The 21075-nt window shown below is 40.7% G+C and overlaps 1 protein-coding gene across 5 annotated transcripts in view; it reads left to right on the top strand.

Moving 5' to 3' along the window:
• Positions 1-21075, top strand: part of KYAT3 (kynurenine aminotransferase 3) — a 50710-nt gene that overhangs the window by 11741 nt on the left and 17894 nt on the right. For all 5 annotated transcript variants that reach the window (XM_058658970.1, XM_058658968.1, XM_058658973.1 and 2 more), the window contains 6 exons: positions 9191-9249; positions 9791-9935; positions 11108-11257; positions 14840-14926; positions 15413-15538; positions 15633-15753. In XM_058658970.1, coding sequence (XP_058514953.1) covers positions 9191-9249; positions 9791-9935; positions 11108-11257; positions 14840-14926; positions 15413-15538; positions 15633-15753 — 688 coding nt within the window. The remainder of the gene's footprint in view (positions 1-9190; positions 9250-9790; positions 9936-11107; positions 11258-14839; positions 14927-15412; positions 15539-15632; positions 15754-21075) is intronic.

The following is a 21075-nucleotide window of genomic DNA, read 5'->3' as shown; positions in this document are numbered from 1 at the left end:
AGAGGAGACTTGTATTCCAACCCTGGAGACTAGACCAGGGAGAGGAGCTTTCTCTGGTCCTTGCTTAGTTCCAGTACTGGATCCCCACCCTCTCTTGCAATGACCATCAGGGTCTCCTTGGAGCTCCCCCCAAAACAAAACAAACAACAACAAAAAAATTAGAATAGACAGAGAACAGCTAGGAAAGCTTAGAACTAGACAGGAAACGATCAGTGGGGACTCACACATACCTTACTAAGTAGGACACGAAAACAAACTACTCCTAACTAGGGTATGGAGGATTTCTCTGCACACCCCTCCCAACAGTGTTCTGTGCCTCAACAGGTGTCACATGCCTTGCTAAAGGTATAAGCCAGTTTAGACTACCCTAAAATCTGCCAAGTTCAGTAAAAATTATGCTTCAACACAATAAACTGCTAAATACTAAAATGAAAATAGACATGAGATAGCTGAATTGTATCCTATAGCCAATTTAAGGTAGATTGAAGCCTGATGTATACAAACTATAATCAAAATGTTAATGAAGTAGTCACAGGATGTGGTTAAGAACTCGCATTGTCTAACATATTGGTCACTCAATACAATGTTAATTAACCCCATATTGTTGGAAATTGTTGTTGATGTTATGTTATGGCATTTAATTGGTCAGAATGATATTCTGCCAGCTATGCCTTCAGACCAGAGTTGGTCTCCCCAAGAAACTGTTGAATTGAGCTGGACAATAAGATGCTGAGCTCTATGCATGGCACATGCTTGCATTGAAAGAAACAAGACTGGATTTGAACTGTAATACTGCAATAAGGTGGAGCAATCCACCATGGGGGGAGGGCACGGGGAGGGGATAGGGGAACTTCAGAGCCCATGAAACATTGTTATAAAATTAAAGGCAATAAAAATAAATAAATAAAATAAACACCGTGCCTAGCAGCACTTGAAACTTTTGCTATTTAAAAACAAATGAATACTGAATGTTTTAACTGTGGCAAGCCAGGACACCTTAGAAAAAATTGCCGAATGCTTCTTTCAACTCAAAAATACCATGCTGATACTTTTAACAGTCACTCCCCTGGAATATGTCCTAAGTGCCAAAGAGGCCGACACTGGAAAAAAGAATGTAAATCCAAATTCGACCGTGATGGCAGATGCCTGTGGCCAGAAGACTCCTGGAGGAGCCAGCCCCAGGTCCCAAACATTCAGAGGGTTACAAAACAGAAATATCCTATTCGATTTGTGTCTGCAGAGAAGCTACAAACTTAAAACTGCCACTGTCTCAGTGCCCCACCCATCAGCCAGAGTCCAGGTCCAAGTCCATCACTGCGGGAGAGCGACAGGCCTCATGTTGCTTTGCCCTAACCAAGTTAGCTCTGTCTGGAAGTGGTAAATGTTACACTACCTAGACTTTGACACCTGGCCTTGGGTTTTAGGTTAATCTTGCACCCAGTAAACTTATTTCTATAAAAGTAATGTAGAAAAAATGTATTTTTTTTTAAAGTTTAGTTCATGGTTCAATACAAAGTTGAAATTGAATTTGTGTGAAAGGACTTTGTATTATTCAAATGAATGAAGGCACCTGGCATGAGCTGTGACCAGTCAAGAGGGAAAGACAAACACAAAGTGGCACAGTAAACTAATTGAATTGCAGATGAGGGCAAAACTAGTTTTTCCAGAGGATGGAGAGAAGTCATTCAAAATAGCAAATACTTGTGTGCCTCAGTTGTCCAAAGCTGACGGCCACGCGAAGTAGCTCAAGTTCCAACCTGGGCAGAATTGGCCCTACAAGGGGATGCTGTGGCCATCAAGATACAGTTTTCCATCAAGGTAAATTTTTCCAAATTTTATTCCTTTCTGTTGTTTAGTCTGCAAATATTAAATAGTGACGATATATCCGGCAAATGTCATTTTCTATAAAAAATAAAGCAATTTAGTGTATGTTTTTGAAAGGTCTAATTAGATGTAGATGTTGGCACAGCAATTAAGCAGCCACTTGAAATGACTGCCTCCCATGTGGAAGTTTCTGGGTTCCAGTCTGGCTCCAGCTCCCTGCCAATGTACTCCTTGAAGACATCAGGTGATGGCTCAAATGCTTGGGTCCCTGCCATCTGTGAGATCTAGATGAGGGTCTGAGCTCCCTGGCTCTGGCCTCACCCGATTCCCTCTGTTGGAGCTATTTAGCAGTGAACCAGCCCATGGAAGATCTTTCCTCTGTCAGTCGTTGTCTCTCTGCCTTGCAGATAAAATGAAAATATTTTTTACTTTTTTGAAGCATAGAAGAACAAGTTTTAGTTCCACTTAAGTATGTGCATCTTTGATTTCATTATAGTTGGGTGTTTTCCTTGCATATCTTTGAGTCATCTTTCCCTACTTTGCCTTTTCAAGCCTCAGTTTTAATTCTTTTATCACCAGGGAACTTTCTGTGATTTCCTCTGCCATCTAGTGGCTAAAAGAGTAATATGTCTACTTTCAGACTGTTGTCCTACTGTTGGATAAGTTACAGAAAGTCATTGTTTTGGACTAAACTCCTCTACAGACCAGGCCAAAAACCAATAGCAACTATTCATGCTATCAGGAGTCTTTTAGTAGTGTATATGAATGGGACATGTGTTACTTCGTGGGATTGTGGAATGTATCATCTGTTGTGTGTGATACTGAATTCAGTCCAGGTTGGGATGCATCAGTACTCACTATTCATTAGCAGCAGTAGTTGACCATGCGGCTGCAGTGCCATTGGGTGTCCTGTTCACCCGTGGGTGGAGCTTTGCTGGGTCTGCAGGATCCATTGTGGACATTTGAGTGCAAGCCATTTTGTGAACATAAGCTTTCTTTCTCTTGGATAAATACGAGGTAGTGGATTGATGGATTGTGTAGTAGGTTTATGTTTAACTTTTAAGTAAATACTGCGGCATTTTTCAAGGTGACTGCTTATACCACTATTTGGGCACAATAAGTTTTTTTATTTTACTTATTGTTTTCATTTTAAGGAGCAACAGGAGTGTGGGGAGGGGGCAAGAGAGGGGCCACTCCCCAAATGCCACAACAGGATTGGGCCATACCAAAGCAAGGAACCTGGAACCCCATCAAAGCCATCATGGACGTGGCAAGACTGAACCACGTGAGCCATCTTCTGCTGCCTCGCAGGCAGCTAGATTGGAAACAGAATAGCCAAAACTCAAATCTGGTACCCCTGCATGGGATGCAGGTATCGCAGGAAACATTTTAACCCACTGTGCCACAGCATCTTTCATACATCTTCTTTCTTGACCTGTTCCATCCCACCTGCCTGCATCAGACCTTAGGAGAAGAATCCTAGAAATATATGCAATTGAAACTTTGGTATACTGGAGTCTTAAAATCATGGGCAATTTTTATCATCTGCACAAACTTTGAAGACCTTTGTACTATAAGCAATAGTTAGACTTAGCTTCCTCATCTTTACCAAGCTTGCCACCTTATGGTGAAAATACAGAACTGCATGTTCAGCCTAAAATTTAGCAAAGGCCAGATACTTATATGTTTCACTAACAAGTCTGTGTTGATAATAATATAGTAGTTCAGTTTTAGGAGGGGTGTGCAGAGAAATCTTCAATACCCTAGAGAGGAGTAACCAATCTTTGTGTCCTACCTAGTAACATGTAAGTGTATCCACGCTGACCGTTTCCTGTCTGATTCCAAGCTTTCCTTGTTGTTCTCTATCTATTCTAGAGTTTTGACATATGTCTTGTTAGAGTTATAAGCCAGTCTAGACTACCCGAAAAAAAAAGCCAAGTTCAGTAAAATTATGCTTTATCGCTATATAATGCTAAATACTATAATGTAAATAGACACGAGACAGCTGAATAGTAATCTATAGCCACTTTAAGGTGCATAGAACACGGTCGTGTATAAACTAAAATTGAAATGTCAACGAAGGTGTCACAGGATGTGGTAAAGAACTTGGCTTTTTTTTTCAACATGTTGGTTACTCGATACTATGTCAAGTAATTCCATAGCATTATAAATTGTTGCTGATGTCATGTCAGGGATTTTAACTGATAGGGATGATACTCTGCTGGCTCTACCTTCAGACCAGAGATGGTCTCTCCAACAAGCTGTTGAATTTGTCTGGACAATAAGATGCTGGTCTCTATGCTTGGTATGTGCTCGCAATGAAAGAATCTCAACTGATCTTGAACTGTGGTAATGCAACAAGGTGGAGGAACCCACCATGGGGGGAGGGTTTGGGGAGGGGTGGGGGGAATCACAGTATCTATGAAACTGTGTCACATAATGCAATGTAATCAATTTAAAAAACAAAAAGATAATAATAATATAGTAGTTCAGTATAATTAACCAGGTCTTTAATACACTAGATAACAAAAATCACTTCTTGGTATTATCTAGTTTAGAAATTATTGAATTCTAAAATTCTATTTAGAAATTCTGTAGACTTTATAGATTTCTTTCTAGGTTTGGGCCTTATGCCTAATTCCTCATTGGAGTCCAAGTTTATTCTAATTGCATTTATTTGATTGCACTCAGAAAGCACTTATTTTTACTGCTGAGTCTTGGTGTCTTTGAATCTTGTAAGGGATCTTGTAAACTTTTACCAGTGTACATATTAACTTCCTTGGGTTTTCTTAGCGGTATCTGCAAGTGGGTGCCTTAAACAGAAATCTTTGCCCTCACAGTCTAAAAACCAGAAGTGTGTGGTAAAGTGCCAGCTGCCTTGGCTCCATCTGAAGGTTCTGAGAAGCACCTGTTCTGTCCCTTCTCTGGTGGCGATATCCTCGAATCCCAATGGCACCTGGCTGGCAGCGCCATCACTTTAGTGTCTGTGTCCAGACTTCTAAAGTTACCATCACAGTGCTCTGAAGCCCACCCTAGTGGCCTCACCCTGATGATTATACCTGCAGTAGCACTATTTCCACATTCTGCAGTCTTCGGAACGAAGTTTTTTCAGTCTATGAAACCAAGGGGACACAGTTCAGTCTCTAACAGCCACCTATCTCATGATACCCTCCAGACCTGGAAGGTGCTGCAGCTAACAGGAGCACCTAACAGGAACCCTTGACCTCGACTTGGGGGATCAGAGAGGGCTCTCTGGAGATCTGAGATTGGTGGGTGGAATAGGAGTTAGTCAAGGATAGGGATAGGATGGTGAGCCTTACCCACAGCAGCACCACCCCCAAGGAGGAAATGGGTGCTTGGCAGACAAAATAAATCACAAGGTCAGTGCCGTGACACAGTAGGCTAAACCTCTGCCTGCAACACTGGCATCCCAAATGGTGGCTGGTTCGTGTCCCAGCTGCTCCACTTCCTGTCCAGCTCTCAGCTATGGCCTGAGAAAGAAGTAGATGATAACCCAAGTCATTGGGTCCCTGCAACCATAAGGAAGACCTGGAGGAAGCTCCTGGTTCCTGATTTTGGATTGGCCCGGCTCTGACTCTGTCTTTCTCTGTCTTACCCTCTCTCTGTAACTCTGCATTTCAAATAAAAATAAAATAAATCTTTAAAAAATAAATTTCAGTGTTACAATGTTTGTGAGCCTCCAAGGCTCAATTGTATTCTAATAAAATCTTATTGCTTAATATTTGATGGACCAGAGAGGACATGAGTAGTGATGAAAAAGAGGTGAGGACACACCTGTACAGAATGACCCATTGGGTGGAGGAAAAGTTACATATGGAAGATGAAAAAGAGCATAAACTATTTGTAAAATTAGAACAGAATAGGATGGGGTAAGGTTTGGAGGCAAGGGAGAAAATCAGACTGGATATTTGGGTTACAGCTGTGGTCTCTAGAACGGCATCCTGTTCTGCCAGAGGCAGCTGGTGCAGTTGTATGTGCTGCACCTTCCTGGGGTTTCAGAGAATAAAAGCATGAGACTCACAAAGGAGACTGTTTTCTTTGTTCCATTGTTGGGGCTGGAAAGAGAACAATGGTCTATTTAACAGCCATTATTGTATCTTTCTCCTGCATTGAATTAAAATTACTTTAATATTCTATTAGAAAGTTCTTTGCAAAATCGCTATCAGTCATTTTGCTTATTTCTACTGGTTTATTAACGGTGAACTTGAAACTAATTCATTGCTTCTGAGAGGGCATACACTTTATACTTGGGAACTAAAAAAACCTATGTGATACTCTATAATTAAAACTTGTAATACTTCCAGCATGCTTGGTTTAAGTCTACCTGGTCTAAATTAGTAATAGACTTATTCTTTTTCAAATAATAAATTCATTTTTTAAGATTTATTTTTACTGGAAAGTCAGATATACAGAGAGGAGGAGAAACAGAGGAAGATGTTTCTTTTTTTTTTTTTTAGATTTATTTATTTTATTACAAAGTCAGATATACAGAGAGGAGGAGAGACAGAGAGGAAGATCTTCAGTCCGATGATTCACTCCCCAAGTGAGCTGCAACGGCCGGTGCTAAGCCGATCCCAAGCTGGGAACCAGGAACCTCTTCCAGGTCTCCCACGCAGGTGCGGTGTCCCAATGCATTGGGCCGTCCTCGACTGCTTTCCCAAGCCACAAGCAGGGAGCTGGATGGGAAGTGGAGCTGCCGGGATTAGAACCGGCGCCTAAATGGGATCCTGGGGCATTCAAGGCAAGGACTTTAGCCACTAGGCCACGCCGCCGGGCCTGAAGAAGATCTTTCGTCTGATGATTCACTCACTAAGTGGCCGCAGAGGCCAGAGCTGAGCCTGTCTTAAGCCAGGAGCCAGGAGCTACTTCCAGGTCTCCCCTGCGGGTGCAGGGTTCCAAGGCTTTGGACGGTCCTCAACTGCTTTCCCAGGCCACAAGCAGAGAGCTGGATGGGAAGTGGGGCCACCAGGATTAGAACCAGTGCCATATAGGACCCTGACATGTGCAAGGCGACAACCCTAGCCACTAGGTTACTGCTCCAGGCCCAAATTCATTTTATTTTTGATGATGTTTATATGGTTGAAAGGGGTGCATGCCCATGTGGACCACCAATCAGGGTGGGGAGGGTTGGAGAATAGGGGAAAGTGGATTAGACAACTGTTTCCAATCTCTTTTCTTCTTCAGTACCCAGGGGGAAGGCCACCCGATGTCATCCACGGGTGCCCAATGAGCATGTTCCATGATTTTGATAATTCTGAGATGCTGTTAATTTCATTGCTCCAAGGTTGAACAAATGCTTCCAAGGTCCATTGGCTGACAGAGTTCACCTTAGTCTTGATGGCCCAGATACTTGTCAGGAGAGCCGCCCAGTCTGCTCTGCACTTCATGGTACCACATACTCCGCAGGCCTCAGTGATCTAGTTGTTATGTCCCCGAAGTGCATGCCGTCCACCACACAGGCCAACGAAATGTGGAGACCCAGTTCTGACACATACACTCCACAATCAGACCACAAATCCTGTGATTTTCACTGTGGTTGGAGTTCTAAGTCTGGTGATTCATTTGCAGGGGATCCCCAAATAAATCTTGCCAGAGGCGACCTCAACCTTACTCCTGTGTATCAGACTTATTCTTTAAGGTTTGCTTATTTGAGAGAAAGTTACAGAAATAGCAAAAGAGAGTTTCCATCTCCTGGATCACTCCCCCAAAGGGCCAGAATGGCTGACGCTGGGCCAGGGTGAAGCCTGGAACTCCATCTGAGTCTCCCACATGAGTGCAGGGGCCAGAGCCCTTGGTCCATCTGCTGCTTTCCATCTTCTACACATTAGCAGAAGCTGGATCAGAAGTGGAGTATCCAGGATACAAACCAGCATCCCTTTGAGCTGCCAGTGTCAGACAGGAGTTTAGCACGCTACACCACACCACCAGCCCATAACAATAGGTTTTTAAGAGGCATCTTAGCAATAGTAATTATAGAAGGTGTCATTATGGAATGGGTGATATGATAGTTCCTAAGTATGAGTTCTGGAGTCAGGATTCAGAGCTTCAATTAAAGCTGTTGCGGTGGAAATGTTACCAGGTTTTATCAACTTATGCAGCTGTACAAATGGCTGTACCCTTAGTGCTCTGTGGACCTCACTTTCCTCCTGTGTAAATTATGACTCATAGTAAAATAACTACCAAGGGCTGATGTGAATATTGAATGCCTAGATTATAGAAAGTGCTTAAAACAATGCCTGGAACATCCTCAGAACTCAATAGTGTTAGTCATTATTACTTGGACCACCCACCACTGAATGGTTTTAAGACAGTTTGTTAAGTGCTTTCTGAAGCTCCTTACAGGAGCTTTTTGTGAAGCTCTTGGTATGTCCTACGTAATATGATTGATGGAGAATAGCTTTAAGATACTCTTCTAAGTTTTATTAGGCTTTTTTCTTCATTGTATTTAAGATAAAAGAAAAAGAATATTAGTTTGAAAGCAGAGTTACACACAAAACAGAAGAGACAAGAACAGATTTTCCATTCACTGTTTCACTCTCCAAATGGCTGCAACTGCTGGGGATGAAAGGTGAGGAACCTGGAACTCCTTGAGTCTTTCCTGTGAGTGACAGGTGCCCAAGTACTTAGACCATCTTCTGATGCTTTCCCAGGTACATTACCAGGGAGCTGGATGGAAGAGGAGCCACCAGTACTGGAAACATTGTTCCTATGGGATGCTGGCATTGCTGTTCCACAACATGATTCCAGGTTGATTTAACTTTTTAGGCAAGGGCAGTGGTTATAGGGAAGATGAACATCCAGGGCCCAGTGCAATGCCTCAATAGCTAAATCCTCCCCTTGCATGCACCGGGATCCCATATGGATGCCATTCATGTCCCATGGTCCACTTTCCATCCTAGCTCGCTGCTTGTGGCTTGGGAAAGCACTAGAGGATGACCCTAATCCTTGGGACTCTGTGCCCCACAGAGGAGACCTGGAGGAAGCTCCTGGCTCCTGGCTTGGATCAGATCGGCTCCAGCCATTGCAGCCACTTGAAGAGTGAACCAGTGATGAAAGATCTTTCTCTCTCTTTCCTTCTCTCTGTAAATCTGATTTTGCAATAAAAATAAGTCTTTCAGAAAAAGAAGATGAATATCCAAGGCTCATAACACTCCTTGGAACAGCAGGTGAGAGATGGATTCCTCTTCAGAATTTTGTGTTGTACTCTAGAATTTATCTTTTGTTCTATCTGTTTACATGATGACAAGGGGAGAAAAGGAAGACTTGCCTGTGATTTATTAGCGTTTTTGAATTTTGATGGAAGATATTTTTTTTAAAAAAACCTTTGAATATTTGTATCTTTCAGAAAATGTCTTTGAAATTTAAAAATGCAAAGCGGATTGAAGGAATTGATAGCAATGTGTGGTGAGTGTCTTAGGATAAATACTAACAATTTGGTGAGGTGTCCTGCATAATTTTATGGTCTCAATTGGAAATGTTTAGCCATCTTCACAGCCTACAAGTAAAACCACTCATTTGGCTTTTCATTCTAGTGGAGATGGAAGGAAGTTAGGGATCAGGTAAGCAGTGTGCCATGCCCTGTGCCTAATCACTAAATCTACTAGAAAAAGAAAAACAAATTTTCTTTTTAGTCCATGAGCTTTCTTTGTTAATCATATCAATGTCATCAAGCAATTTATGGGAGATCCTGGTAGCAGCTAGACTCACTGAATAAAAATATGATCAATATGGGTATCATGGAAATGGAGGTTATAAGGTACATTAAATTTGCAGATTGAGTCATCATTTTGTTAGGCAAACTCATTTATGGATGTCAAAGTAAACTAGGTCTTATTTTTTCAGTTATATAAAAGACCAGGAGATGTAAAACAGCACATTTTGGTAACAGTACTTATTGTCAATTTGGGTTTTGTTTTGTGTGTGTGCTTATTTATTTATTTTTTAGGATTGAATTTACCAAGTTGGCAGCAGACCCATCTGTTGTAAATCTTGGCCAAGGCCTTCCAGATATATCCCCACCTGCATATGTAAAGGAAGAATTATCAAAGATCGCAACAGTCGACAACCTGAATCAGTATACCCGGGGCTTTGTAAGTATATCAGGACACAGTGGAGCATGAGCGTGTGTTTTTTGTATTTTTTGTATTATGTGTGTGTGAATCCATACACTTTCATATGGAATGCAGTGCCCTTAAGCTGTGCCAACTACTACACCAGCTACACACCCCAGAAGAAACCGTTAGTTGTCTTTTATGGCAGTCCCACTACAAACGCCCAGAGAGGGCCTTGCTTACAGGGATGAGCAGTGTGGGACTGACCTGGGTGCCTCTTTGACGCTGGCAGGAATGCCTGTTCCCATAAACCCTTACTACCTGATGCCACCTACAGGGCCCTTCTCAGACACCTACCTCCTTTTAGGCCTGTTAAGTCCATAAACAAAGGCTAAAAGAAAGGAACAATGAAGGAATGTTAATGAAACCAAAAGCTGCTCTTTTACAAGATCAGTGTGTAAAAATGTTAATAAGCTAGATCAGTCAATAAAAGAATACACATAATACTGTATGAGGAAGGAAAAAGAGAATATTGTTACAGATCATACAGACCCTAAAGCAGAAGTAAGGAAATAATAAGAGCATTATATGACAGTCCATTCAACAGCTTCCATGAAATAAATTATTTAAGAGATTGAACCCATCAGAACTCCCATCTGTTCATTTTTAATCCTCCTCCTAGGACAGTGATTATCCTCTGTGAATGCCACTCACTTGGGCTGTCAACATGGATGACACTCCCATCCTGTTAGCATTTACTGTCACATCAGTGTTAATATGCAGGTCTTTGAATTTGCTTTTGCCCTTCCCATAGTCTGTGAGTTGTCATCTCGTCTCTAGCGACGACGAGGGAATACATAGTGATGAAATTTTTCTTGTTTTAATTGAGGTGGTGGGGATGTATCTCTATTTAGTGTGGTCACATTATTGTCAAAAATTTTATTTTTACTCAAAGCAATTACTTTGAAATTATATGTTCCCAAAATTGCTTAGTGGAGAATTTCAATCATTAGCAAGTTTTTATGAGCCTTCATATAAGAAGCTTCTGAAGGTAGGAAAAAATTAAATGTATTGCTTCTAAAAAGTACAAATCTTAGGACAACAATAAATGTTCAAGCCTACATTTTGAAATGTCTAAATTTTAGGACTATGTAACCTCAAAGAAGTAGGTTGTATAATTAATTCTGTTTTTCTTCTTTTTTATCCAACAGGGGCATCCATCACTGGTGAAAGCTCTGTCCCACCTCTATGGAAAGTTTTATCCAAATGAAATCAATCCAAATAAAGAGATCCTTGTGACAGTGGGAGCATACGGATCTCTTTTTAATGCCATTCAGGGATTAATTGAACAAGGAGATGAGGTGAGTTATGAACATTAATTCAGTACCCATATTAATCATCTTCCTTTATGCCACCTTTGAATCTTTACTTACATTTTTTATTAGTTTCAATGCAATGCACAATCCAATTCAAAAATCTCAAATGTATAGCTTGATGATTCCATTTTCATGTAAATTAAACCCAAAGATAGAGTGAATTTCCAGCACCCTAGAAAGTCTCTGTTCCCTCCATAGTTTACTCAGTCTCCTGCCACCACGAGCTTGACTATCCTCTTAGCTGATATAGAGATGCGCCCACTTGATGGGTAAAAAAAATGTCTTCATTGGTAAAATAACTTCTGATCTGAACATAATCAAATATTTGGTCAGTAGATTTCTGTGCCAAGTTCTGTGTTAGTACTACAGCACCAACATGTACAAGTATGACAGGAAGGTTCAATATTTCTGCGATTTAGTACTGTGATATGAAACCAAGTTGGGAACCTGCCTCATCCATCTCCACTACAACTTCCCTAATTTTCCTGATTTATTATTTCCTGATCTCTTTCATTTTTTTTTCCAGAAAGTACTGAGAAGCTCTCATATGCTAACACTGTGAGAAAGACGAATTTTCAAAGATCGTTTCTATGTATAAGGTTCCTTTCTAGTAGAGGAGATAGACTTGCAAATGATTCAAGAGGAATATTGTGTGTTGATCAGTAAGAGAATGTATTACTGATGGTGTTGGCAAGAGGAAGAAGTGATCAGTCCTGCAAATGCGGGTGTGGAAAACTCCAGAATGCATTATTCAGGCTAGGTCTAGAAATGACCATATGTCAGGTCATGTGCTTTGGCTCAATTGAATAATCCTCCTCCTTCAATCTCAAGGATCTCATATAGGACCAGTTTGTGTCCTGGTTACTCCACTTCCAACTCAGCTCCCTACTTATAGCCTGAGAAAGCACTCGAGGATAGCCCAAGTCCTTGGGACCTTGTATCCACTTAGGAGACCCAGAAAAGACTCCTGACTCCTGGCTTAGTATCAGCTCAGCTCCAGCCATTGCAGCCATTTGGGGAGTACACCAGCGGGTAGAGGATCTTTCTCTCCATCTCTCTTTCTGTAGGTCTGCCTTTTCAATTAAAGCAAATAATCTTTAAAAACAAAAACAAATGACTGTCCCACTCATAGCATTTGATCACATCATGTTCATTAAAGACACCATTATCGGGCCTGACACAATGGCTCAGTGGCTAAATCCTTACCTTGCATACACTGGGATCCCATATGGACCCTGGTTCATGTCCCAGCTACTCCTCTACCCATCCAGCTCCCTGCTTGCGGGCTGAGAATGCAGTAGAGGATAGCCCAAAGCCTTGGGACCCTGTAGCTATGTGGGAGACCCAGAAGAAGCTCCTGGCTTCAGATGAGCTCAGCTCCATGCATCGCAGCCACGTGGGGAGAAACCTACAGGAGGAAGATTATTCTCTCTGTAAATCTACCTTCCCAATAAAAATAAATAAATCTAAAAAAAAGACACCATTGTCTACTTTGTGTTACATTATTTTGTATCTCTGATTTCCTCTATATGCTATTAAAGGAAACAGTCGCACCTTATGTCTATAACCTCCCTTAATCCCATGTCATAGCAGGAAGTTTTAGCTCCTGCTTCCATGTGGTTAAGCCTTTATTGTGCCTGCTTCTGCATTCTTATCAGAGGATCCCACAGCTCAGCTCTTGCCTTGCTTGTTCTTTCTTCCTTGACCACTTTATCTAACCTGTGAACGTCCCTTTCTATCATACTGAGCTGTTTATTGTTACTACCTACAGTTACCTGGCTTCCTTGTTTTCTCATTCACTGTGAGTGTTTCCCAGTCAGATCCTGGTTGTTTTTGGTTTCTTTCTCCTTTTTTTTTTAAGAATTTGTTTATCTCTGTATTCCTAGCACCCAAAACAGAGTGTTCAGTAAGCATTCTTCAAGAATAAGAGTTATCCTATCATAAAATAAGTGAAGGCAAGGAATATCAGGTATCAGGTATATTCTATCCTTCTTACTGCCCCTTGCCACTTCTCTTCCTTCACTGAACCCTCACCTTTGGGTCGGGCACTGTTTCCCATGAGGGTTCTAAGGATAGGCCCCCCAGGACCCTGGGCTGCTGGAGGGAAGGAGCCAATCCTGGGAGTTTCTTACTCCTTCACATATTCTAGCCCTGAATATAACACTTTGCATTTAGTAAGCACTCTGTGTGAGCTGGATGACTGGTGTAGACAAAGGGACTTTCACTCTGCCTGGCTCCAGTGAGAAAGACCTTGAACAGATACTTTACATCGACAGAAATAAAAACAGTAAAGGCTACACATGGAAAATAACTGTGTGGGATTACATTTAACCAACAAATAGTTAAATGAAACAACGTAACTTATAAAATTAGAAATTATTACTAAAATTTTTCCAAAACAATTTGGAGGTACGCATTTGACACATGTAATATCTTTATGTATACAATCATAAAAATGTTTATACCCTTTATTCTAAACATAGTAATTCTCTGAACTTATTAAGGTAATTTAAAATAGAGAAAACACTAAATCACAAATGAACATGGTAGTGTTATTTAAACTAGCAAAAGATATGAAAATTATTCTAGAATTCAGTAGACTCATGTAGCCATTAAAGGAATAAACAAAAAACTTGTAATGTGAAATTTTCATGAAGTAGTGCTAGTTTTTTAAAAAGAGAAAAATGTGATGTTTATAAAATATGAGTTCAAACTTGTTTGATAGATTGGAAGTCAGATGTACTGGATCAGCCTAGCAGAGAGCTGAGGTAGTGACCGGGTTAATCCAGCAGCCTGCTCCCTACGGTGTAGCCAGGAATCAGCATGCAGGAGCTGGCTCCATGGTGTAACCACGATGAGATGACAACATGGAGATAGCACAATGCCAGGCCTGTGGAACAATTTCACAAAGAAACATCTTTACTTTCAAGATAGCAGTCCTTGCCAGGACTTGCTTTCTCTCTTGCTCTCTAAGATTTGTTATTTATTTGAAAAGCACTCTCTCTATAAAATCCTGCTTTGGTCATTGTCTGTTGTATAGGTTATGCTCTAGGTTTAGTGAAGTTCTTCATGGTTTAAAATTTGGTGGCGTTGTGGCTGAAGAGGTTAAGCCACCATCTGGGGTCACTGGTATTCTGTATCAGAACTCCAGTTCAAGCCTCAATTGTTCTGCTTCTGATCCAGCTCCCCGCTAATGCAGGTGGGAAAACAGTGGACATTGGCCTGTGTGCTTGGACCCTACCACATGTACAAGACTAGGATGGAGTTCCTGGTTCCTGGCTTCTACATGACGACCCCAGCTGTGTGGGTCATTTGGGGAGCGAGCCAGTGACTGGAAGAGCATGTTCTCTCTCTCTTTTCCTTTCTGTCTCTCTTCCTCTCCCTCCCCTGTGACTCTGCCTTTTATGTAATACATAAGAAATATTCCCAAACATTTGGTTGTTAGCCCAGGAAGACAGGGCCTGCCTTTTCACTGCTGCATTTCAACACACACTACAGTGCCTCACACAATCTTGGTGAAGTGTACTGATGACCCAGGTGTCATATTCTTACTTGTGTTTATTTCAGGTTATAATAATGGTGCCTTTTTATGACTGCTATGATCCCATGGTGAGGATGGCTGGGGCAACACCTGTTTTCATTCCCCTAAGATCTGTAAGTTTGCCAGTACAATTCTTTTGATTTAAGAAGTCTTGAAATACAAATTACTTTGTTGCTAGTAAAGTTTCAGCTTTGATTGTTTTGGGGAGTTTACTATATATCTCTGTTTGTCTAAGTTTTTAAAAGTCTTTTGAAAATAGCTAACATGCTCAGGTAAATCACAAGATCATGCATTAGCCTTTCAGTATCTGCCATATTAACCATAGTTATAGATGTTTCCTGAGAAGGAATACAGGCACTTTAACAGCTGTTAATGTTGGCAGGGCTCATTTATCCAGTTAACAGGTGTATGTGTAAGACTGCAGGCCCCTTGGGTTCTCAAGGCAGAACTAAAGCCTAATTGTTTCTGTTTGTGTTCTTTGTTAGTAACAGTTCCCTTTGGCATGTCTTTCTCCAATTGTTTTTTTCTTATCAGGATATTTATTTGTTAAACAGAAAACATTAATTGCACTAAATCGCATCTTCATTCTTCATGCTTAGAAACCTCCTGATGGGAAAAAGTGGTCTAGTTCTGACTGGACATTCGATCCTCAAGAACTGGCAAGTAAATTTAATTCCAAAACTAAAGCCATTATCCTAAATACTCCTCATAATCCCCTTGGCAAGGTAAGCAGCCCTCATTTCTTTATCCTGTCTGTGCACCCATTATTTTCTTATATGTGGATAATAATGTGTTGTGTGTTTGCTTAATTGTGCATAGGTGTATACCAAAGAGGAACTGCAAACGATTGCTGACCTTTGCATCAAACATGACACACTCTGCATCAGTGATGAGGTTTATGAATGGCTTGTGTACCCTGGAAATAAGCATTTAAAAATAGGTACTGATTATTATATGGAGTCACAAATTTAAATGTGCTGGGGGACATGTGGAACAACTGATTGGAAAGGATCCCAGGCCAGCTTAAAAATAGTCTTTGCATTGGGTATCTAAGTAGTATTTGGATGAGGGATATGTGAGTGAATTAATGAACCATTTGAAGCACAAACATGACAAGCTTAAGAGATTTTGGTTCATGCTGCAATACGATGAAGCCAGAGGAGTAGGACTTTTGCTTATATGTTTGGCTTCTTGGTGTGAGTCTTGCCATTATGTGATACCTAAGCATACTTGATCCTTAGGATGTGCAGGACTGTCTGTTCTTCATCTGTCTTGGGTCTTGGTCACTATATAGGGTTTTTGTTCGTCTATTTGTTTAAGATTTGCTTTTTCTTTGAAAATCCAAGTATATATATAGAGAGAGATTTCCCACAGCCACAATGTCCAGAGTGGGACCTGTCTGAAGCTGGGGGCCAGGAGCATCTGCTGGGTCTCCCATGTGTGTGCAAAGGCCCGAGCACTTAGACCATCCCTCACTGCTTTTCTAGGCACATTAGTAGGGAGCTGTATCAGAAGTGGAACAGCCAGAACTCAAACCAGCATTCATATAGGGTGCCAGCACCACTGGTAGAGGATTAGCCTGAAAAATTACTGTGCCAGCCCTATATATCAGTTCATATTCCTACCACAATTTAAAATCTTATTTTATTTTTCCTTTGTTGTTAATATCTGTTTTACTTCTAAACTGTAAGTATGAATTATTTTATTCTCTTTTGATCCTCATTTTGCAGAATGGAGTCTTACAAATGAGAGATAATCAAAGTAACAGTTGAATAAATGAACTGGGAGTATGAAAAAGGATAACAGAATGATAAAGGACACTGGTAGCAGAAGTAGCTAATAGACAAATGTTAAAAATATACTAGAAAAGTAGTGCATTAGTACATAAAAACCTGTCACTGGTATCAGTGGTTCCCATAGTGCATTACAAATTGCTATAGAGATTGGGGAGAAAACAGCTGCTTGAGGGGAGCAAAAAGGAACAGCAAAGGATGGAGTTAACCCGAGAAATGGAAACTCTATTGCTAGCAGGTGACTATTATGTCCTAACACAGAAAAGCATTAAAGATCAAGATGTAGGTGTTTTGATTTATTATTTTTTGGATGATTTTACATAGGTTATTAGGGTGAAAAGGGTCAAAGGACTACAAGAAGGTGGGTGAGACCATTGTTTCCACACACTGGTTTTTTTTTTTTTTTCTTCCTATAACTGGGATAAGGAGAAAGATGAGGGAAGAAGACACACCCAGCTTCCTAAATGTCTCCACAGCCTGGGATGGGAGACAGCCACCCGACGCCAACCCACGGTTCTCCATGTGGGACATGCTCCAAGGGTCATGCTGAAACGGTTTTGATAGTTCATCATTTCTGAATTACTGCAGATATCACCAATTGCCCAGTTATTCACTGCCAACACTTGGCTGGGGCAGAGGATCAATTTGTTCTGTCCTCCAAACTCTGTTATGGTACCAGGTGTCCTCCACAGACTCCAATGTACTGCCATATCCTCCCTGTCCACTGCTCCATCTAAGCCACTGAGGAGTCCCAGCTCTGACACATGCACTCCACCGTCAGACCATGGAACCTGCAATTCTCTCAATGGTTGGAGTTCTGAGTCCAGCAGTTCAGTTGAGGTTCCCCAGACAAACTTCATCTGAGGTGATCCCAGACCTGATTCTGGTGTATGTTTGCCAATACAGGGTCTAACACCATCCAGCACCCCAGCCAGTTTATGTACATGCTGGTAGCTACAACTGCTTGGTCAGTTCTATCTCCAGCCCTTTCTTCTACACAAACCAGTGGGTGTTGCAGCCCAACCCAGTCCTACCCACTACACACTCGGCCTTCATGTACACCAGTAGGAGCTGCAGCATAGACGGAGCGACCTGCAATAATCCCACCAGGCCTACCCCCTCTCTTGGTTCCTGTCCTGCCAATATGCACAGCAAACTGGTCCCATCTGTCCCACACCCCCTTCAGAGGTGGTTTGATTTATAAGGGTGAACTATAGTAGCTGATGTGGCTGAGGAAAGGTGATTGTAAAGCACTCTGCATGTGGAGATAAAGAGAACGAACTCTGGGCTTGAGGTCAGTGGTTTGGACAGCTCATGTTGAAGTGTCTGAGACAGAGAGACAAGAGGAATGATGGGCTGGTAGGATCAGGTGACAACATTGATTCTTGGTTGTCATCAGAATTTTGATAGCCGGATCCAAGGAAAAGAAGAATTTTCTCAAGGAGAAGATAATACAGTGAACAGAGAAAGCAGTAAGAGATTTAACAAGTCAAATGTTATGGATCTTAGTTGCAACTCAGTCTATATGATGCTCTCTGTCTCAAGTCAATTGAACAATTTCAAATATCAGGTGAAAATCAGACCAAGATAGACATGTTGGGGGGTTTTTTGTTTTGTTTTGTTTTGTTTTGTTTTTGTAATTCATTCAGGTAAGCAATATTTATTTGAAAAGATTCTTTAAATGATCTTAAACTTATTACTTAGACATATGAATTGGGAGTCCTTGAGCATGTCACTGCTAAGAGTATGTGCAATATATTTTAAACACAATTATTTGCAGTTACTATAACATCCATAATGTTGAAAACAAGAAAAAATGAATTCTCTATTTCATTGTTTAATAAGTATAATTCATTCACATTAAACTTGGATATTCTCTCCAGTATAGTGGTCTTTGCAAGATGAAAGATGCCAACTAGCTGTTCCATCCATTTTTAAAGCACAACAAGTAATTACTTAAATTGACAAGACTTTCTGAATGGATGTCATGTAATCAGAGTCATTTTCATATTGTCACATTTAACCTTGATGTAGCACTCTTTATCATGTCTCTGATCTTTTTCTTGTTCCATTAAAGCTCAAGTTGCCTATAACTAAAGACTCGAGCTGCTTTGACTGAAGTAAAGATTATGGGTGATAATTACAAGTTCAAAGACCGGTTTTTCAGATGAAACTACAATCTGAACCTAAAGTACAACAAGCATAATCTAAAATCATCAGACCTGGAAACTTTTTTTTTTCTTTTAGACCTTTAAATTTACTACATTGTGTTGTGGTTAGCTCTTCTGCTTATCTATTCATTAGTTAAAGTGGCTTCCCAAATCACAAAAATTGAGAGAATATAAACATTTCGATATTTTAACATTACTTAAAGGTTTTCTTAAGAAATAATGGAATTTGCTCTTACTGGATCATATTTTTATTATTATTTTATCCATTTATTTCAAGGGGAGAGTGATGGGGAGGAGCTGTGGAAACGGGGAAGTGGAAGAAATGCAGATCTTCCATCAGCTGGTTCACTCTCCAAAGGGCTACAACCGCCAGGACTGGCCCATTCTGAAGCCAGTAACCCAAAACTCTTATCTGGGTGACAGTGATCCGAACACGGGGCTCATCCTCCGCAGCCTTCCCACATGTAGTAGGAGGAAGCTGCACAGAAGCTGAGATGCTGTGACTCAGCGAGAACGCCACTGTCGGTTGCTAGCATTACAGGCAACTGCTGAGCTCATCGCACCACAAGGCTGGCAACTAGACCAGATTCTTGATTCAAAGCAGTGGAATGGCATTTCCATTAACAAAGAAAACTCCCTTTTCTCCTTATTTGTATACTAATGCAATAATAGTTGTCAGAGCAGTATGAAAACCCATGTAGGCTATTTATCTGATCAGATTACTCTGAAAAAAAAAGACAATTTTACATGACTGAAAATAGTTATAAAAAATTACTTGGCTCTTTTAAATGCTATCAGATTTAATTCTTTGTAAAAGGAGTCTGTGTTTAAAGTTTAAGTGAGTAGTTTTAATATCCCTCATATATAGTAATTTTGGGGGAAAACATGCTAGGATTCTATTCATTCTTTTCAAAGAATCTATTTCAAAATGTTGCTCTTACTAACAGCCTTCCTGACTTGGGATATATATCTGTGTACACATATCTTATTATTACACATGAAGTCATACTCTGCTTAATACATAGCTTACCTTTTCTGTGATCACATGGAAGTGGAACATATTTAAGTGGTCTTTTAGAACACATTATATCACTCCATACTTGGAGTGATATAATTGCTTTTATCAACCGTTAGAATAGTCCTTCATCTAAATATTTTCTTGTTTTTTAATCTTTTTGGTCTTTATTATAGCCTACAAATCATACAATTATAACTTTTCTGATTTATACATTTTTGTACCATTACAAATATTGGCATGTATTTTTGATTAATTATGCACCATTTTGGAAATGCCTTAACCAACTTACATATCAGGAGGCATCACTTGTGAGCAGATTTTATTTCAGAAAAATGGATATATTGACTCCAAGAATGAGCATTGATTGTTCCTTTGTGGGCACCAACATGCATAGAACAATGCAAAAGCTCCAATTTTACCTCTGAAAGACAACTGGAAAAACCTGTTGATAGCCTGAGAAGAATTTTACAGCTAAATTGCTTGAGAGAACCAAAAAAATAGTGTTTCAGTTAATGTTCTCAGGAGAGTAATTGACTATTTAACTCCAATTAGCAAAATCTTCAAGCTCTTTGACTTTTTTTTTTAAAGATTTATTTTTATTACAAAGTCAGATATACAAAGAGAGGAGGAGAGACAGAGAGGAAGATCTTCCATCTGATGATTCACTCCCCAAGTGAGCCACAACGGGCCGGTGCACGTCGATCCAATGCCAGGAACCAGGAACCTCTTCCAGGTCTCCCACGCGGGTGCAGTGTCCCAATGCATTGGGCCGTCCTCTGTCGCTGTCCTGCAGCGATGGACTTGGTGCACGGAGCCGATAATAACATGCTTGGACTACTGACTGATGATCAATAGCCAAAATTTATTAGGGGCAACAGACTTTATATGCTGAGGGTCATACAGGATTAGGGTAGAGATACTTAGTTCATCAACAGAACCATCAACTGTTTCTATGCCTTAGTTTGGAAGTCCTTTTGCCTTGTATATTACTTCCCAGTCAACTGTTCTTATACAAATGATATCTCATCAGGTATACAAAAGGTAGCCATATGGTTATTCTCATGCAAAGGATATCCAATCAGTCACACACAAGACATCCATTCAGTTGTTTATCGTACAAATATTGTCCCATCAACTGTAATCCTGTGCTGGTAGGTCGCTGACCTACGGTCACAATGTCCTCCTACAGTCCTTGACTGCTTTTCCCAGGCCACAAGCAGGGAGCTGGATGGGAAGTGGAGCTGCCGGGATTAGAACCGGCGCCCTTATGGGATCCTGGG

This window comes from Ochotona princeps, chromosome 2, assembly GCF_030435755.1.
Source record: "Ochotona princeps isolate mOchPri1 chromosome 2, mOchPri1.hap1, whole genome shotgun sequence".
In the NCBI taxonomy this organism is placed as follows: domain Eukaryota; kingdom Metazoa; phylum Chordata; class Mammalia; order Lagomorpha; family Ochotonidae; genus Ochotona; species Ochotona princeps.
The sequence above is the reverse complement of the archived record's forward strand: the minus strand, read 5'-3'. Positions and strand labels throughout refer to the sequence as shown.